The sequence below is a fragment of the Cricetulus griseus genome, chromosome 2, assembly GCF_003668045.3.
Source record: "Cricetulus griseus strain 17A/GY chromosome 2, alternate assembly CriGri-PICRH-1.0, whole genome shotgun sequence".
NCBI lineage: Eukaryota > Metazoa > Chordata > Mammalia > Rodentia > Cricetidae > Cricetulus > Cricetulus griseus.
In genome coordinates, this window is record NC_048595.1 from 262,025,136 (window position 1) to 262,039,719 (window position 14,584).

The window sequence follows — 14,584 nt, forward strand, 5'->3', positions numbered from 1 at the left end:
AGCAGGTAAGGTCCAGAACCAAGTCCAGTCCCCAGCAGGTAAGGCCCAGAACCTAGTCCAGTCCCCCCAGCAGGTAAGGTCCAGAACCTAGTCCAGTCCCCAGCAGGTAAGGCCCAGGAACCTAGTCTAGTCCCCAGTGACGGTACAGAAAGCTGAGTGTGACAGCAACACTTGTAACAGAGTGCTGGGGAAGCAGAGACAAGCAGGAGGATTACCAGCTAGCCATCTAGCTGAATCTGCTAGCTTCAGGCTCAATAAGAGACCCCCATCTCAGAGCAATTGAGGAAGACAGCAGCATCAACTTTTGGCCTCTGTAGACACGCGCACACACACACACACACACACACACACACACACACACACACACACACAGGCATGAATATCTGAACACACGCATTGTGGGCTCGTGCACAGATGCACAAGTGTGTACAGATTTACTAATATGATTAACTACAACAGATCACGTCAAGAGTGAGAGGGGCGCATTTGAGATCCCACTCCAAGTCAACACGATGTGTGTATTTGTGGTGAATTGGTGCTTCAAGTGTATTAAACTTGGTTTGTTGTTTCCCTAACAACTCCTGGTAGATGTTTTGAGTCTTACCACTCTTCAAGGCCCCGTGAGAGTAAAATGTGAGGGAAATGCCATAAGATGTGACATCTGCTTCACAGTGCAGAGAGTCTTCGTTGCGTGCATGTCTCTTGTAGGATAGAGGAAAAAGAAAAATGACCCTGGCCAGCCCTGAACCCAAGTCCAGGTGGTAGTATCTTTCTTGTGAATAACTACAAACTCTTGTGGTATTGTTAGATTCCAGTGTGTGATAAACAAGGTACCTATACCAAAACAAGTTAATACTAACTTAATTTGCAACTTGCTTCATTACTGCACAATCACCTGAATAAAACTGGGCTTGTCCCAATTTGCAGCAAGATGTATTGGCTTCCTGCCCCTGGTGACATTCTGACATCACCTGAAATTGATGTTAGCCTTTCTTTTCCTTAATTTAATTCAGTTATAAGTAACTTGATGAAGATTTTGTGCTTTACAAAGTAAGCCTGTGCTACAAGCACTTTCTCTTTCTTCATCCTTTTGGAGTGTTTCCCAGGTTGGGGGACTGGTTGCAAGGAGGAGACATTGGGTGATTTCTTTTTTAATGATGAAATGTCTCCATCTAGTGGATATTCAGAGCAGTAAAATTGTCACTATTAAAATGAAGTTAGTGTTTCCAAAGCCTTTTTCGCAAACGCACATAATTTCCATATATACATATAGATGCTAGACTTAGGCAAGAAATGGGAACAATGCAAACTTAAAATGTTACCTTTTTTTTCCTCCTGTAGTGTTGGGGTTGGGAACCAGGGCACACTCGGCCAGCACTGTGCAAGAAAACACCCCTAGTCCCAATTCATGAGTTGTACTACAAGGAAAAGGGACACAAGTCCAGATTGTAGCTGAGATAGATAGATGTCCATGTACTTGGAAAATGACACGGCTCCTACAATCCTCCGGTATTTTTATTTGTGTAAAGCCTTTGATATGTATAAATATTTCAAACAAGAATGTGAACATAATGTGGCTATAATTAAAGAGCTTTCTGGGTAGGGGGAGCTACAATAATCCCTCTTGGAATACTTAGGAATACATTTGTTCAATACAGGGTCTCACTGTCTAACAGGACTGGCCTGGAACTCGCCGTGTAGACCAGGCTGGCTTTGAACTGAGATTGCCTCTGCTTTCCAGGTGCTAGGACTAAATGTGTGCTCCATCACACCTAGCCAAGGAATAATTTTTTTAAACCCTTAGAACTAGAAAGACTGCTCAGGAGTTAAGAGCATGTGCTGTTCTTCCAGAAGACCCAAGTTTGTTATCCAGCATACACATTAGGTAGCTCACAGCCATCTGTAGCTCCAGGGGTCAGAGGCCTCTGGCCTCCAAGGGCACATCCATATAACTGCATATAGACACCTTTATGTCTACACATAATATTTTAAGACGATAAATCTCTAAAAAAAAAAAAATAAATAAACAAGCAAAAAACCTTATTTCCCGTGAACTGGTATAGCCAGTTCATCCTATAGCCACACCCACTTGGACTAGTCGCCATTTTATTCTGTGGCTTTCTAAAACTACCCCTGACTCACTGCTCCTTGGTACCTGGCTCAGAAATTTCATCTGTGAGGAACCTGAAAAGACTCCAGCTTCACAGGAGGCTAGCTGGTCTCTACCCGGTGTAGTCAGGTTAGAGGGAATGTTCCCCAGCCCTACACCAGTGTGTTTTCTTCCTTGGCTGAGAGCATCAACAGAGCCCAGCCAAAGGTGATTTTTTTTTAAACTCTTACTTCCAAGGACTAAAGGAAGACAGGAGGTGATGGATCTGTGGTGTCTGAGACTGAGAGACCTGATGTGCAGGAGGGCAGCCCTGCCCTTCCACCACACTCCAGTCCTCATTGGTGGAGAGTCCACACGAAACTCCACCCATCCCACCTCCCACCCACCCATTGTTAATGGGAGGGGGCACACACTCCATCCTTGCTCTTTGCCACACAAAACCCTGCATGAATCCAAGCACATGGACACCTGTTTTATGTATAGTGACTTTAAACTGAGTGTTGGAAGTGCTCTCCCTGCCTCATACTCTGTGAGCACTTTGCGGCCGTGCCCCAGAGTTCACTGTCCTCAGAGTTTTCCTGTTCCTGCCATCCACCTATACACCGGCCCACCCTTCCATCAGATTCAGGCAAGCTAAAGCTATGAAGGTTGGTGGAATAACCCCCAATTGAAAGTATCTGAGGAAAGCCTGTCTTACGATGTTCTTGCTCACTCTACCCACAGAAAGCATGTCTTCCCACTTTCTTAAGAGCAAGCAAGGTGGATACACTGAGCACACATCCATCACTCACTGCGCCTCCTAACAGGCTTCCCTCCCCTAAGCAGTCTGCAGTTTTTTCCCAAAGTAAGCTGAGGCTGTTGTGTGTGCTCCCCCACACGCGTCATCCACGTTTGCCCCCTACCCAGAAAAAACGCTTTTCCTGGAGCCCTACACGAGAAAGTGTGTTTGTTTTAGGATCTCTAGCCTTGAGGATGACCTTGAACTTGTGGCCCTCAGAGGCCTTCCTCCTGCTGAGTGTTGAACCTAGAGCCTCATGATGCCAGGGAAGCACTGATGGGTCAGCTGCACCATTTCCCCAGAAGGAGGAGGCAGCCCTGGCTGCAGCTCACAGTGGTTTGGCTTGTAAGCTATTTGGCCTCCTTAGGGCCTGTGTTAGTTTGCAGAAGCAGAGCAGGACTGCAAGAATTGCATGGCAGAAGGACCAATTACTGCATCTAATCTGACTGCAGAGTGCTGAACGGATGACGAAGTCATGGCTCTCCTCTTCTTTCTTTGCAGGGAAGGAGACTGGTGGGAAGCCCGCTCCTTGACAACGGGGGAAACTGGTTACATTCCGAGCAATTATGTGGCTCCAGTTGACTCTATCCAGGCAGAAGAGTATGTCTGTTGATGTTTTCTCTAACTACCTGCTTTTAAAAGTTAATTGTCACAATAAAATGCCAGTGACATGGCACAGGAGAGAGAAGAAATTTACCAGTGATTACGGGTTGAGGGACTATAATGCTGCTATGGTGCTCTCATTTCTCTGGAATACACTATTATTAACTCCATATTTCCCTTTAAGCCTGTCCATTTTCTTATTTAGAAGCTTTATATGAGTACCCTAAATGAAAGCCCAATAACTTGCTCTAGATTAAAAACTAATGTGGTGAAAACTCCAACCTCAGCATGTATTATTGAGAGCCCACGGTGCTCCTTTAGTCTGCTCCCTGGGCACCGAGGAGGCAAATAATTACTAAAGATTAAGCTAGGAGTCTTCTCCCTGATAATCAGAAATATTGAGAGTTCTGAAAAGACATGTCTTTTGGCCCCAGGTAAAAGTATTTCACATGCAGCAAGTCCCACAACTTGCAAAATACCCAGCTGTGGGTTTCAAGTAATGTTTCCCTTTGAGGTCTCGGTTGTTTTCATGACTGATAGACATTGATTAGCAGTTACTTGGCCCCACTTTCTGACTGGAGGCTGTTTAGGAGAAGTGGGAGACTCAAAGGATGAGTGACTAGTCATTGTTCCTTCTCCTGTCAGAGACACTTGTAGGACTGTAGCAAGAGGACAGCAAAGAGGATGTCCCAAGCTCAGGGACTTAGCCTCTGCCTCAGCCCTAGTACTTGACTTCCTAGAAAGGGAGGTGCACACCTGCAGCTCTCATGTTTAATTCGCTGTGGATTTGTTGAGGCACAGCAAGGAGGATTAGACCGTCACCCTAGCCAAATCCCCGTTCGATCAGTGTCTCCTCCAATTCCTTTGTATATTATACTAAGGAGATCTCTTTCCGCTTGTCCAGCATTCGGTGGTGTTGAGCTGATCTTTCTCCCCCTCCTTAATAATGTGTTTCCTTACCAGTAAATACATGTATTTGTGCTGAATTTTTATTTTAGGACACATTTGTAAATATCTCCAATGTCTTTTCAAAATTTAAAACTCACTACAGAGTAGCATTACTTTGATTTAACTGAGAAGCCATTGGCTGCATATTAAAGTCATATTTATAATGATAAGGATTTCTAATATTTTGGGGGTTTTAGAGACTAGGGTAGTTTTTAATAAAGCCTATGGTTTTTATATATGCAATTAATTAGCATTATGTTAGTTAGATGTAATACATCCTTCTCCAAGCTCCCTTTCACCACTGTTTAGCACAGCATCTTAATTGAGGTACTGATACAATCCAAGAAAGACATTTCTCACAGGTAATTGGTGTCATATCCTTTACACCAACTATTGCTAGACTAGAATTGTGGAAAATCTTGGTCTGTCTCAAGTCACCGGAGACCTAATGTGGTGGGACTTTTCCTCAGTGAAAGTCTTTCACGGGGCTGGAGAGATGGCTCAGAGGTTAAGAGCACTGACTGCTCTTCCAGAGGTCCTGAGTTCAATTCCCAGCAACCACATGGTGGCTCACAACCATCCGTTATGAGATCTGGTGCCCTCTTCTGGTGTGCAGATATACATGGAAGCAGAATGCTGTATACATAATAAATAAAATCTTAAAAAAAAAAGAAAGTCTTTCACTCATAGAAGGACTGATCGCAAACTTATTAGCTATGTACAAACGTGATGGATTGAAGCTTCATTTTTTTTTTAAACAGCATGCTTTCATAACTAAACATCCTAAAATTTGCTCCTACACACAGATTCCAGGAGAATTCTCCAAAATTCTTCCTTGGGATCTTGGTGCACTTAACAGCTCATATACCACCAGTGCCAAAATGTAAACCAATTGCCAGCCGTTGGCTGGAGCTCTACAGTATAGGTGGGAAGACAAAAGACACATAAAGACCCTGGGGCCACTTGGGAGGCACTTCCTACCAGGGCACAAAAGAGCCATCAGTTTGTTGCAAGGGAATGTTGAAATGTCTACCCACCAACTAACTTTTCTGGACATACTTATTAACTGTACAGATCTCAAATGTGCAGTAAGCTGCCACAGCTGTGTCAGTGTAGTCCCACTGCAGATCACAGGCCACGTGCTGTGATAATGGCTGATGGATGTCAATAATGTGAGCCCTCCCACCTTCAGGTGGAATGAAACAACCAAAACAGTCTTCCAAGGACAACAGTGATCTCAGATCAGGGATAGAGCTGGCTTCCTTTCTTCAGAATCCTCATAGGCAGAGCTTGAGTAGAAATGTTATCCATCTCTCTTCTTTTCCAGCCTGAGTGAGTTTCTTTCTAGAAAATAATGCTTGATTAATGAGCTGTCTCTATACTAGGACTGCGTCTTGGTAGTTCCCAGGAGTTGTAATTATGTTCAGAAAGCACAGGTCTTCTCCATGAGCTGTGGAAGTATCTCCTGCAGTTGGCATTTCAAACAAGGACAGATTTCTCTTTCTGTGCATGCAGGTGGCACTTTTCATACACGTAAATTCCTGTCGCTCTAGAGGGAAGGAAAACAACCCACGATTCAAATCCGATTTTTTTTAAAGAATGAAAAAGATGGAGAGAGGATAGACTCAGGGATAGATTGAAAAAGAACTGAATGAACCTGGAAAAGAACAGTTGGGGGCAGTGGGGGCAGCCTTAAGGGAGAAGGAATTTGTGGAGGAAAAGCTACCTTTGCTCCGTTACAGGTGGCTTTATTTTCTTTTATCCATCTCTCTCAAAGGTGGTACTTTGGAAAACTTGGCCGAAAAGATGCCGAGAGACAGCTCCTGTCCTTTGGAAACCCAAGAGGTACCTTTCTTATCCGCGAGAGTGAAACCACCAAAGGTAAGATGAGGAGAGGACGGAGCTGCCTGTCATTAAAATCTGTGGATTAGTCCTGGGGATTGGAAGGCATCGCTGTAACCACAAGGCCCATAACTGGCACAGCCTCCCTGGCCTGAAGCAGCCCTGATCCACCCTTCCCCTGAAGACTGGAGCTTGGACAACTGCACAAGTCCAGGACTCCCAGGGAGGCTCTAGAAGCACAGGCCAGCCAGCATCCCTGCCTCAGACTCTTGCTAGAGTGCCAGTGAATCTACAGGGAGGTTGTTTGGCTTTCCTTTCCTTTCATTCCATTCTGTTTTGTTAATGGAGGACTTCATTCCTCTTCCCTTTGTGTAATCACTCATTAGAGCCCACAGGAGGAGGTAGGTCAAAGGGGCGGGGAATGCTGCCTCTGGCTCCATTGCCATACACTGGTAACCTGTCCCTGTGAAGTGTCTGCCAGCAGAATTCTGGGGCTTCCTTGTAGAGGAGCAGAGGAGTGGGTTTCTTTTCTACCTGCCCTCTGCTCCTCCATAATCTCGCTCCCCCATGCCTGCCTCTCAGATACCCCATAGGAAGTGAAACCAGGAGACAAGCTCACCTAGAGTTCCTGTACTGCTCTTGATCTTGTCCAGTGTGGTTTGGTCTGGGCTGTGTTAGACAACACAAGAAACTGTAAGAAGACGTTAGAAAAACAGCTGGGAAGTTTTAGTTCCAAGAGCAAAGTCATTTTTTGTTGCTAACAGCCTCTGACCCGGGCAGGACAGCAAGAGATACCTTTGTCCTGTTACTGAGTGGAGATGGTGTGCATGCATATGTGTGCAAGCATGGATGTGTGTCCTTTTGATAATTATTAGAATAGTCAAATAAATGAGACGTACAAAACAGACTGGCAGTCAGAGATGATTGACACTGCTGATGCTCTACATATTTAACAGGTGCCTACTCACTTTCCATCCGTGATTGGGATGATATGAAAGGAGACCATGTCAAGCATTATAAAATTCGCAAACTTGACAATGGAGGATACTACATCACAACCCGGGCCCAGTTTGAAACTCTCCAGCAGCTCGTGCAACATTACTCAGGTACCCTCAGCGTTTGGAAATTGGAAGGAGTGGGTGGGCCCAGAGCTGGGAGGAGACGAGGAGGAGGTCACAAATGCTGACAAGTCATTTCCTGTGCACCCTGACATCAGACTTGAACCAGTGGCTCCACTGCTGTTCTGTTCTAACCACAGATAATATTGTCCTCGTGTGTTTTTCAGTTCCCCTGAGTAGAAGGCAAACGTTTAAATCTTAAAAGTTGTTTTTATTTTCATAATAAAAATCCTTGCAAGTTCTTTTCCTGTTGCCTTCATGTAATGCAGAACCAGGAAAAGAAAGGAGTGGTGCCTGGGTGGGCTCACTGGAAGCATTCACCTGACACTTGCCCTGCAATGGGCTGCACACGCATTCCTGCATTCATGATCATTGTCTGCAGAAGTAAATCTGCATTCAAAAAGTGCTGCTTCCTACCCAGGCTTATAAGTGTATGGCCACAGCTCTCTGTTACCTCTATTGTGACTTTTTTTTTCTTTTTTGAGACAGGGTCTCACAATAGGCCTGGTTCCCTCAAACTCAAGAGATCCACCTGTCTCTGCCTCCTGGTACTGAGATTAAAGGTGTAATGACTTTAAACAAAGATTACACTGTCTTCACACCAAATGATAGCAGTTTTTGTTCTTGGCAATTTTAATTATTGGCTACATGTATATGTATGTGCAGTTTATTTAAATATGCAGCTTTATGTGCAATTGTTTAATATGCTGTGCTTGCTCTCCTTGGCTAATAAGTGTTAACTATGCAATACATGACCCCCTCCTTTTTTTGAGATAAGGTCTCACTCGAAGCCCTATGTGTACTAGTATTCATTGTGTAGCCCAAGATGACCTTTCAGAGTTACAGCAATCCTCCTGTGTCAGCCTTCTGAATGCTGGGATTACAGACAGGAGCCACACCCAGCTTTTTTACTCCACCATTGAAAAATATTTGTGCTATTTTTAGCACACAAAAAAATGTAGTCTTTTAAAAATAACAATAAGAAATGCCTACAAATTGATTCTGGCCATTGATGAGCAATTGAAAAAATTAGCAGTACCTGAGCAGCCAATGACTCAGGCATTAGCTCTCACTCTATGTGGATCCTAATGAAATATTTCGAGAAATGGAGCAGAAAATCTCCCTGAGCTTTAGAGATATGCACAAAACGCCTGCATGTTATAAGGCTTTTTCAAATGCTGAAATATATTTCATTACAGGCAAACATCAGCAGGATCCCCAGGGTTTGGATCATTTGAAAATAGTGTGCCGGAAAGGGCACCTTAATAACATCAGAAAGCCGGAAGGAGAGAGCGGATATGAAGAACAATAGACGTTTTTTAATCTCAGGGAAAAAATCTATCTTGAGTTAGATTTGTTTTTATATTGGCTTTTCCTCTTTGCTCTCTCTCTCTTGCACGTAGAATGCCTTTGAAATACTGACACATAAATAATTTCCTGCCTAGACATCTCAGAACTAGATTCCATCAAACAGAAAAGTGAAAAAAATAAGCTAAGAGTTCCCAGAAAAGAGGCAGCCACGTTTATGCTTTGGATCTCAGGGGCTCCAAGGGACATGGGGGGCTCTGCCCACCTGTCAGTCCAGGCTCTGTGTAGCTTCCATCCATCCCTGAGTACTCACTCTTTGTTGACATTTAGTCACCCTCTCCTTACCTTTGCTAGATTCTCAAAAGTATATTCTTTTCAACAAGGAAGGAAGAAAATACCCAACTGCCCAGTAACCTGAGCAGTGGCTGCTGTTTCCCTTGTATTTCATGCTGTTGAGTTTCTGTGAATGCTAATTGCCATTCTTTCTTTGAATCCAGACTCCTAAATTACACAAAGGAAGCTGTTTAAAAGGTTGTGTTTTTGCTTTTGTTTGTTTCTAGTAGAAAATTGCCCCCCCAAAAAAGCAGTGTAAGCACACGGACTGGTAGAACAGAATCAGAAGGACAAAGCCATCCCTAAAGAAAATGTGACATGTTTTCCCCGCTGCCAGGTGTACACTTGAGACCAACTAGTTCTAACAGACCAGAGTTCTGTGGAAGGCTCCTATGCTAAAGTCACATTTTAAACACATTTGTACCAGGGAGATTCCGTTAACCCCTAGGCCCTCTAGATATCAGAAGGGAAAGGGGCAGCCACACATTTTATTCTTACGTATGCACTTTCTGAAATTAGCAAGGGCATTTTCGGAATCTCAGAATATGTATGCTAGTCCATTAGATTACAGTGCACAGAAACCAAAGCATTCTGCACCTGTGTGTATGGGGCACGCCCAGGGGACCATCTGAAATGTGCTCATCTACCTCCAGTGAATATGTTTGCTTAGCTTATGTTGGTCAGATCTTCTACAGCCTGTGCACACTGTTGTTACATGTTCTGCTCTTCTCTCCCTTGCCTCTGCCCTGCTCCTTCAGAGAGAGCCGCAGGTCTCTGCTGCCGCCTAGTAGTCCCCTGTCACAAAGGGATGCCAAGGCTTACCGATCTGTCTGTCAAAACCAAAGATGTCTGGGAAATCCCTCGAGAATCCCTACAGTTGATCAAGAGACTGGGAAATGGGCAGTTTGGGGAAGTATGGATGGGTATGCTGAAACTCAATTTCTCTTTCATTAGCTTCCCCGTTTGGGAAATCCCAAACGTCAAAGATGGAAGGTGACCATGAAAACGGACAGTTTGAATTGCTCAATTTTTATTTTTAAAAATTTGTAATTTCTCAAAAAGATAGACATGAACAAGAATGACAGATGGCTTGGGCTATGCTATAGCTGGTGGAAGGACTATTCCAGCCTGCATAGTGTCTTACCCTTCATTGCCAGCTGCAAATATTGGCTGAATCTTGCCCTTAGGGCAAGTCACCTTCCACCTTTCCTAGTGCATGCATGATTATGGATTATAAGGACTGTGTTTTCTTTATTAATTCCCTTTCCTGTAGAGAAAGCTGATGGTTTGTGTTTTAACTTAACTGTGATTTCATCAAGTTGTACCCCACAAACTTCTGGATTGTCTAAAGATGCTTGGGAAGTTGCACGTGACTCGTTGTTTCTGGAGAAGAAGCTGGGGCAGGGGTGTTTCGCTGAAGTGTGGCTTGGTAAGGCAGAGGGCACATTCTGTTTTGGCTGCATCTCAAAGCCGATGAAAAGGACAGTTGTGAACAGAAATGCATATGTGACCACTGAGACAAAGACCCTTGACCTGTGTGACTCGATGGGCATCGAGCCCAGGTTTGCAGAATGTGGTGGCACCTTGCTGTGTTCATCTGTCCTATTTCATGTGGCTCATAAGCACCTGCACACAGGAAGCCAGCACACTGCCAATGTGGGGCTTTCTCTTCCTGTGAGATGGGACGGTAAGATTCTGTGTGTGGGCAGCTATAGAGAAAGGTCATGGACTTCTGCATGGCAAGCCTGGCTCTAAACTCTTGCTGGATAATTAAGCATAAAAATGGGGCCTGTTTAACACCTCTGAGCCTCAGTTCCTCATCTGTAAAACCAGAGTCACTGGATTATTTTGAGGGTTATATAAGACATGTTTAAAATCTCTTGTAGATCTTAGATCCATGCATATCTTTCTTCATTTGGTTGTCAGTAATGCCGACTGCACTGGGCCCTTGAGATGGCATTTATAATCCTGTGGATCAGATGCACCTTGGCTTATAGACAATCCATAGACTTAGATCCCTCCCCAAAACATCTGCCCATGAAAGTGTACCGGAATCTCCCTTCCTTAGAGTCTAAAAGGATATAAAAAGGTACATCTGGTCTTCCGGGATGGCCCACAGCAAGAGAATTCATGGAATCAAAATGCTTGAAGCATAGCAGGTAGCATGCAGAAACATAAACAGATGCACACATGGATGATGGATCACACACACATGCATGTATGTATGTTAGCTGTCGTTCATTATGCATATTACAATAGTGAGTCCATATTAATGTGCCCATCCCTGTCTAGACTTTATCTCAAGTGTTATAAAATCTGCTTATATAACTTGTTTCTCATTATCTACCCAACTTATAATTGAAGTTGTAAGTCCCAAGGAATTTCTTCAGATCCTACAATCAGGAAGAATTGGACTCCATAAGAAATTTTATCTTCAAACAGTTGAAACTATCAACTTTAACTCATCATTACACAGAGCACCAAGGTGTTGTTTCCCATGGAACGGAAGAGTTGGGATAGAAGTCTAGACAGTTACCAAGCTGCTAAGAGAGGAAGGCTGCACAGTGCTTAAATGAGAAAACATTAACAGTTAAATCATGGAGGCTACTTAAATGTTGTCCAAGCTCCCATTTACACTGAGTGGCAGATATTTTCTGAGATAATTGAGCTCTTTACGCCACTTTCGTTGGTTTTTTTTTTTCCCCCTCTGTGGGATGTATGTTGTAACTATGTTTTAACAGAATAATAAAATGCTTTGATATACAGGCTCCTTGCTTAGATCTGAATGTCAGATTCCATATGAGTAAATCTTAGTTTGAACCTATATTCTCTTTCAAATTGTAAGCAATATAATCTAAATTAGCAGAGTTTTATTTTCCCTTTAAAAATTATCCTCCAAAGTCATCAGATAGAAATCAAGTAAGCCAGAATTTTGTCTTTTTTTTTTTAATTTGAGAACCAAAAGAGAATGAGAAGCTAGTCCATTGCTGTATTCTACAGATGAACTAACTGATAGTGGATGTAAACCAGGCCTCACCTTTGGGTTAGCTAGATTTTTAAAGAAGTATTTAAACATAGCACATTTAAATACTTCTCTTCTTGCCCCGCTGCTGTTTGGTTTTGCAGCTCACCTGCTAGAAGTCATTGTTCTTGTAGTGACTCCTCAGAGCCTGAGAGATTTCCTTTCCTGGGGAAGTATGGGCAGGGAGATGCTGTGTTCCTTACCTGTGCTTATGAGCACATACAGAATGACTGCTGAAGGACTCGGTCAAGTAACTCACCCAGGGCAGACAATGAAAATCTAGAACCAGTTTCCAAGCATCCTCCGTGTGTGGCCATGTTTTTACGAGGCACACCCTCTAAGATGGAATTTAATCTCATTTCTTCCAGTCTTTCCCTGTTATCTAAGGGACAGCTGTTGGATACCCAGGCCAACTCTAAATCCTAGACTTTCATCACTTAAATGAGAGCCCAAAGCTTTTTTAAATGTACATTCACAATTATATGGATGAGCTAAAAAAAAAAGAGTGATATATATCAAATGGGAAATCTTAGCGAATTATTAAACAACTATAGGTAAACTCAATTTTTTCTGTTGACATACATGACAGAGTCCTTTGCAGTTAATTGTTTTTGCTTGTAAAAAAAAATTTAAGATTTTTAAAACTTGAAGTCTGATTTTATGAAAATAGTTTCTGGGTTGACTTTCTGTTGTGGGACATTTGTAGGTACCTGGAATGGAAACACAAAAGTAGCCATAAAGACTCTTAAGCCAGGCACAATGTCTCCAGAGTCCTTCCTGGAGGAAGCACAGATCATGAAGAAGCTGAAGCATGACAAACTGGTGCAGCTCTACGCCGTGGTGTCTGAGGAGCCCATATACATCGTCACGGAGTACATGAATAAAGGTTGGACAGCGCTCTCCCCCTCCTCCTCCTCACGCTGCCTTGCAGCTTGCAGGGACTGTTCACCGAGAGAAATGGGGCTGCCTATCTATTTAGCCCCAGTTTCGGCGTGGACCAGGGATTCCCATGAGAAAGTGCCGGCTGTGCTCACTCAGGACAACACTAGGAAAGGAGGGAACATTGAACTCACCCCCAGATTCTTGAAAAGCACGGTGCCTTGTGCCTGTTACACGTCAGGAATGTTCCTCCACATAATTAAAACATCCATTTTATATCAGAGTGAGTGGAGAGGGCTATGAAACCTGCTGCCATTTTGAGTCAGTGGCTTTTGTTAAATTTTTCTTTTTAGGAATAATGACCAATAGTTCAGGCTCCAGGTCAACATCTCTCCCCCCAGTTTTCTCTTTGAATGTCAGGTGAAGAAATGACATGCAGTTAACCCCTCCCTCCCCTCCCTGGAGATGCATGTGTCGGTGCACACGTGTGCATGTGTGCACCATTATAATCAAACCAGCATTGTTGGGGATGAAGCCAGAGAGGACTTTGTTTTGGAAAAATAAATGAGCCAAACAAGAAACAGCCTTAAAAGGCCATGCATTGTACATTAGAACGACACTAGTGTAATTTTTCTTTTCTATGTACTTCTTTTAAAATATAATTGGAATTTTTTCCTGGCAGATTGTTTGCCCTTTGGATCCAGGGTTATTTTGTAAATAGCTTTGTGATTAAAGCATTAAAAAAAAACCCACTGGCAGCCATCATGTGCCCCCAGCTCCTGGAAATGATTATCTCCGCCTTGGTGTCAGTTCTGGGCCTCCTCACGCAGCTTGCAAGCCTGGCTCCGAAGCTCTGGCTGTTGGCTGTTTGTCTCAGATGTCTGAGGCAGAGGTTTGGCTGCCTGTGATCTAATTAGGAAGCTCTCTGCCCCACATTCCTCAGAGGCGACATTCACAGCTTAAACCTGAACAGAAGTCAGGGATTCGGAAACCTCCTTGTATTAGAGTCATCTTGAGGACCTGTGGAAATGTGGGAGTCTGGGTCTGACTGATGCCTGAGAAAGTGCGCTTCCAGCAAATTCCCTGGCAGCACTGTGCTGCTGATCCCAGCTGTCCATCCTCAGTGTACGCACCTGGGCGGTCTTCCTCCCATCACTCCCTGTGCAGGAATGATGGGGCATGCAAGGGTGGTTCCATGCCTGATATACTCCCCCGTGTGACAGAAAAGGGGATGGAGTTCATTTCTTCTAGTTTACCAAACTCTTTGTCATTAGAAACAAAATAATTACTTTATTTTCAGATGCTAAAGCTTGCTTCCTAAAACATGGAATTTGTTTCTCTGTTTTTTTTTGTTTGTTTGTTTTTTGTTTTGTTTTTTATACAACCTTTCTTTTTCCATCGATGGTATTGTTGCACTCAGCTACCTTGTACTTACAATAAGGAAATCAAATGCAGCCCAATAAGAACTTTTGCCTGTCTGAGTTAACTAAAATTGTTGTATGTTTCATTCATAGGAAGTTTGCTTGATTTCTTAAAAGATGGTGAAGGGAGAGCTCTGAAATTGCCAAACCTTGTCGACATGGCAGCACAGGTACGCAGTGGAGGACCATGATCCCAGCCGAGAGTGTATCGACATGGACACG

At 43.5% G+C, this 14,584-nt stretch overlaps 1 protein-coding gene across 5 annotated transcripts in view; it reads left to right on the forward strand.

Moving 5' to 3' along the window:
- The window catches only part of Fyn (FYN proto-oncogene, Src family tyrosine kinase), a 194,215-nt gene that overhangs the window by 150,998 nt on the left and 28,633 nt on the right, over positions 1–14,584 (forward strand). For 3 of the 5 annotated variants that reach the window (XM_027402156.2, XM_027402157.2, XM_027402155.2), the window contains 6 exons: positions 3,390–3,488; positions 6,217–6,320; positions 7,238–7,387; positions 9,799–9,963; positions 12,769–12,948; positions 14,456–14,532. In XM_027402156.2, the coding sequence (XP_027257957.1) occupies positions 3,390–3,488; positions 6,217–6,320; positions 7,238–7,387; positions 9,799–9,963; positions 12,769–12,948; positions 14,456–14,532 (775 nt within the window). Of the gene's footprint in view, positions 1–3,389; positions 3,489–6,216; positions 6,321–7,237; positions 7,388–9,798; positions 9,964–10,313; positions 10,470–12,768; positions 12,949–14,455; positions 14,533–14,584 lie in introns of all 5 variants that reach the window. The other 2 variants (XM_027402152.1, XM_027402154.1) reach the window with 2 other exon arrangements.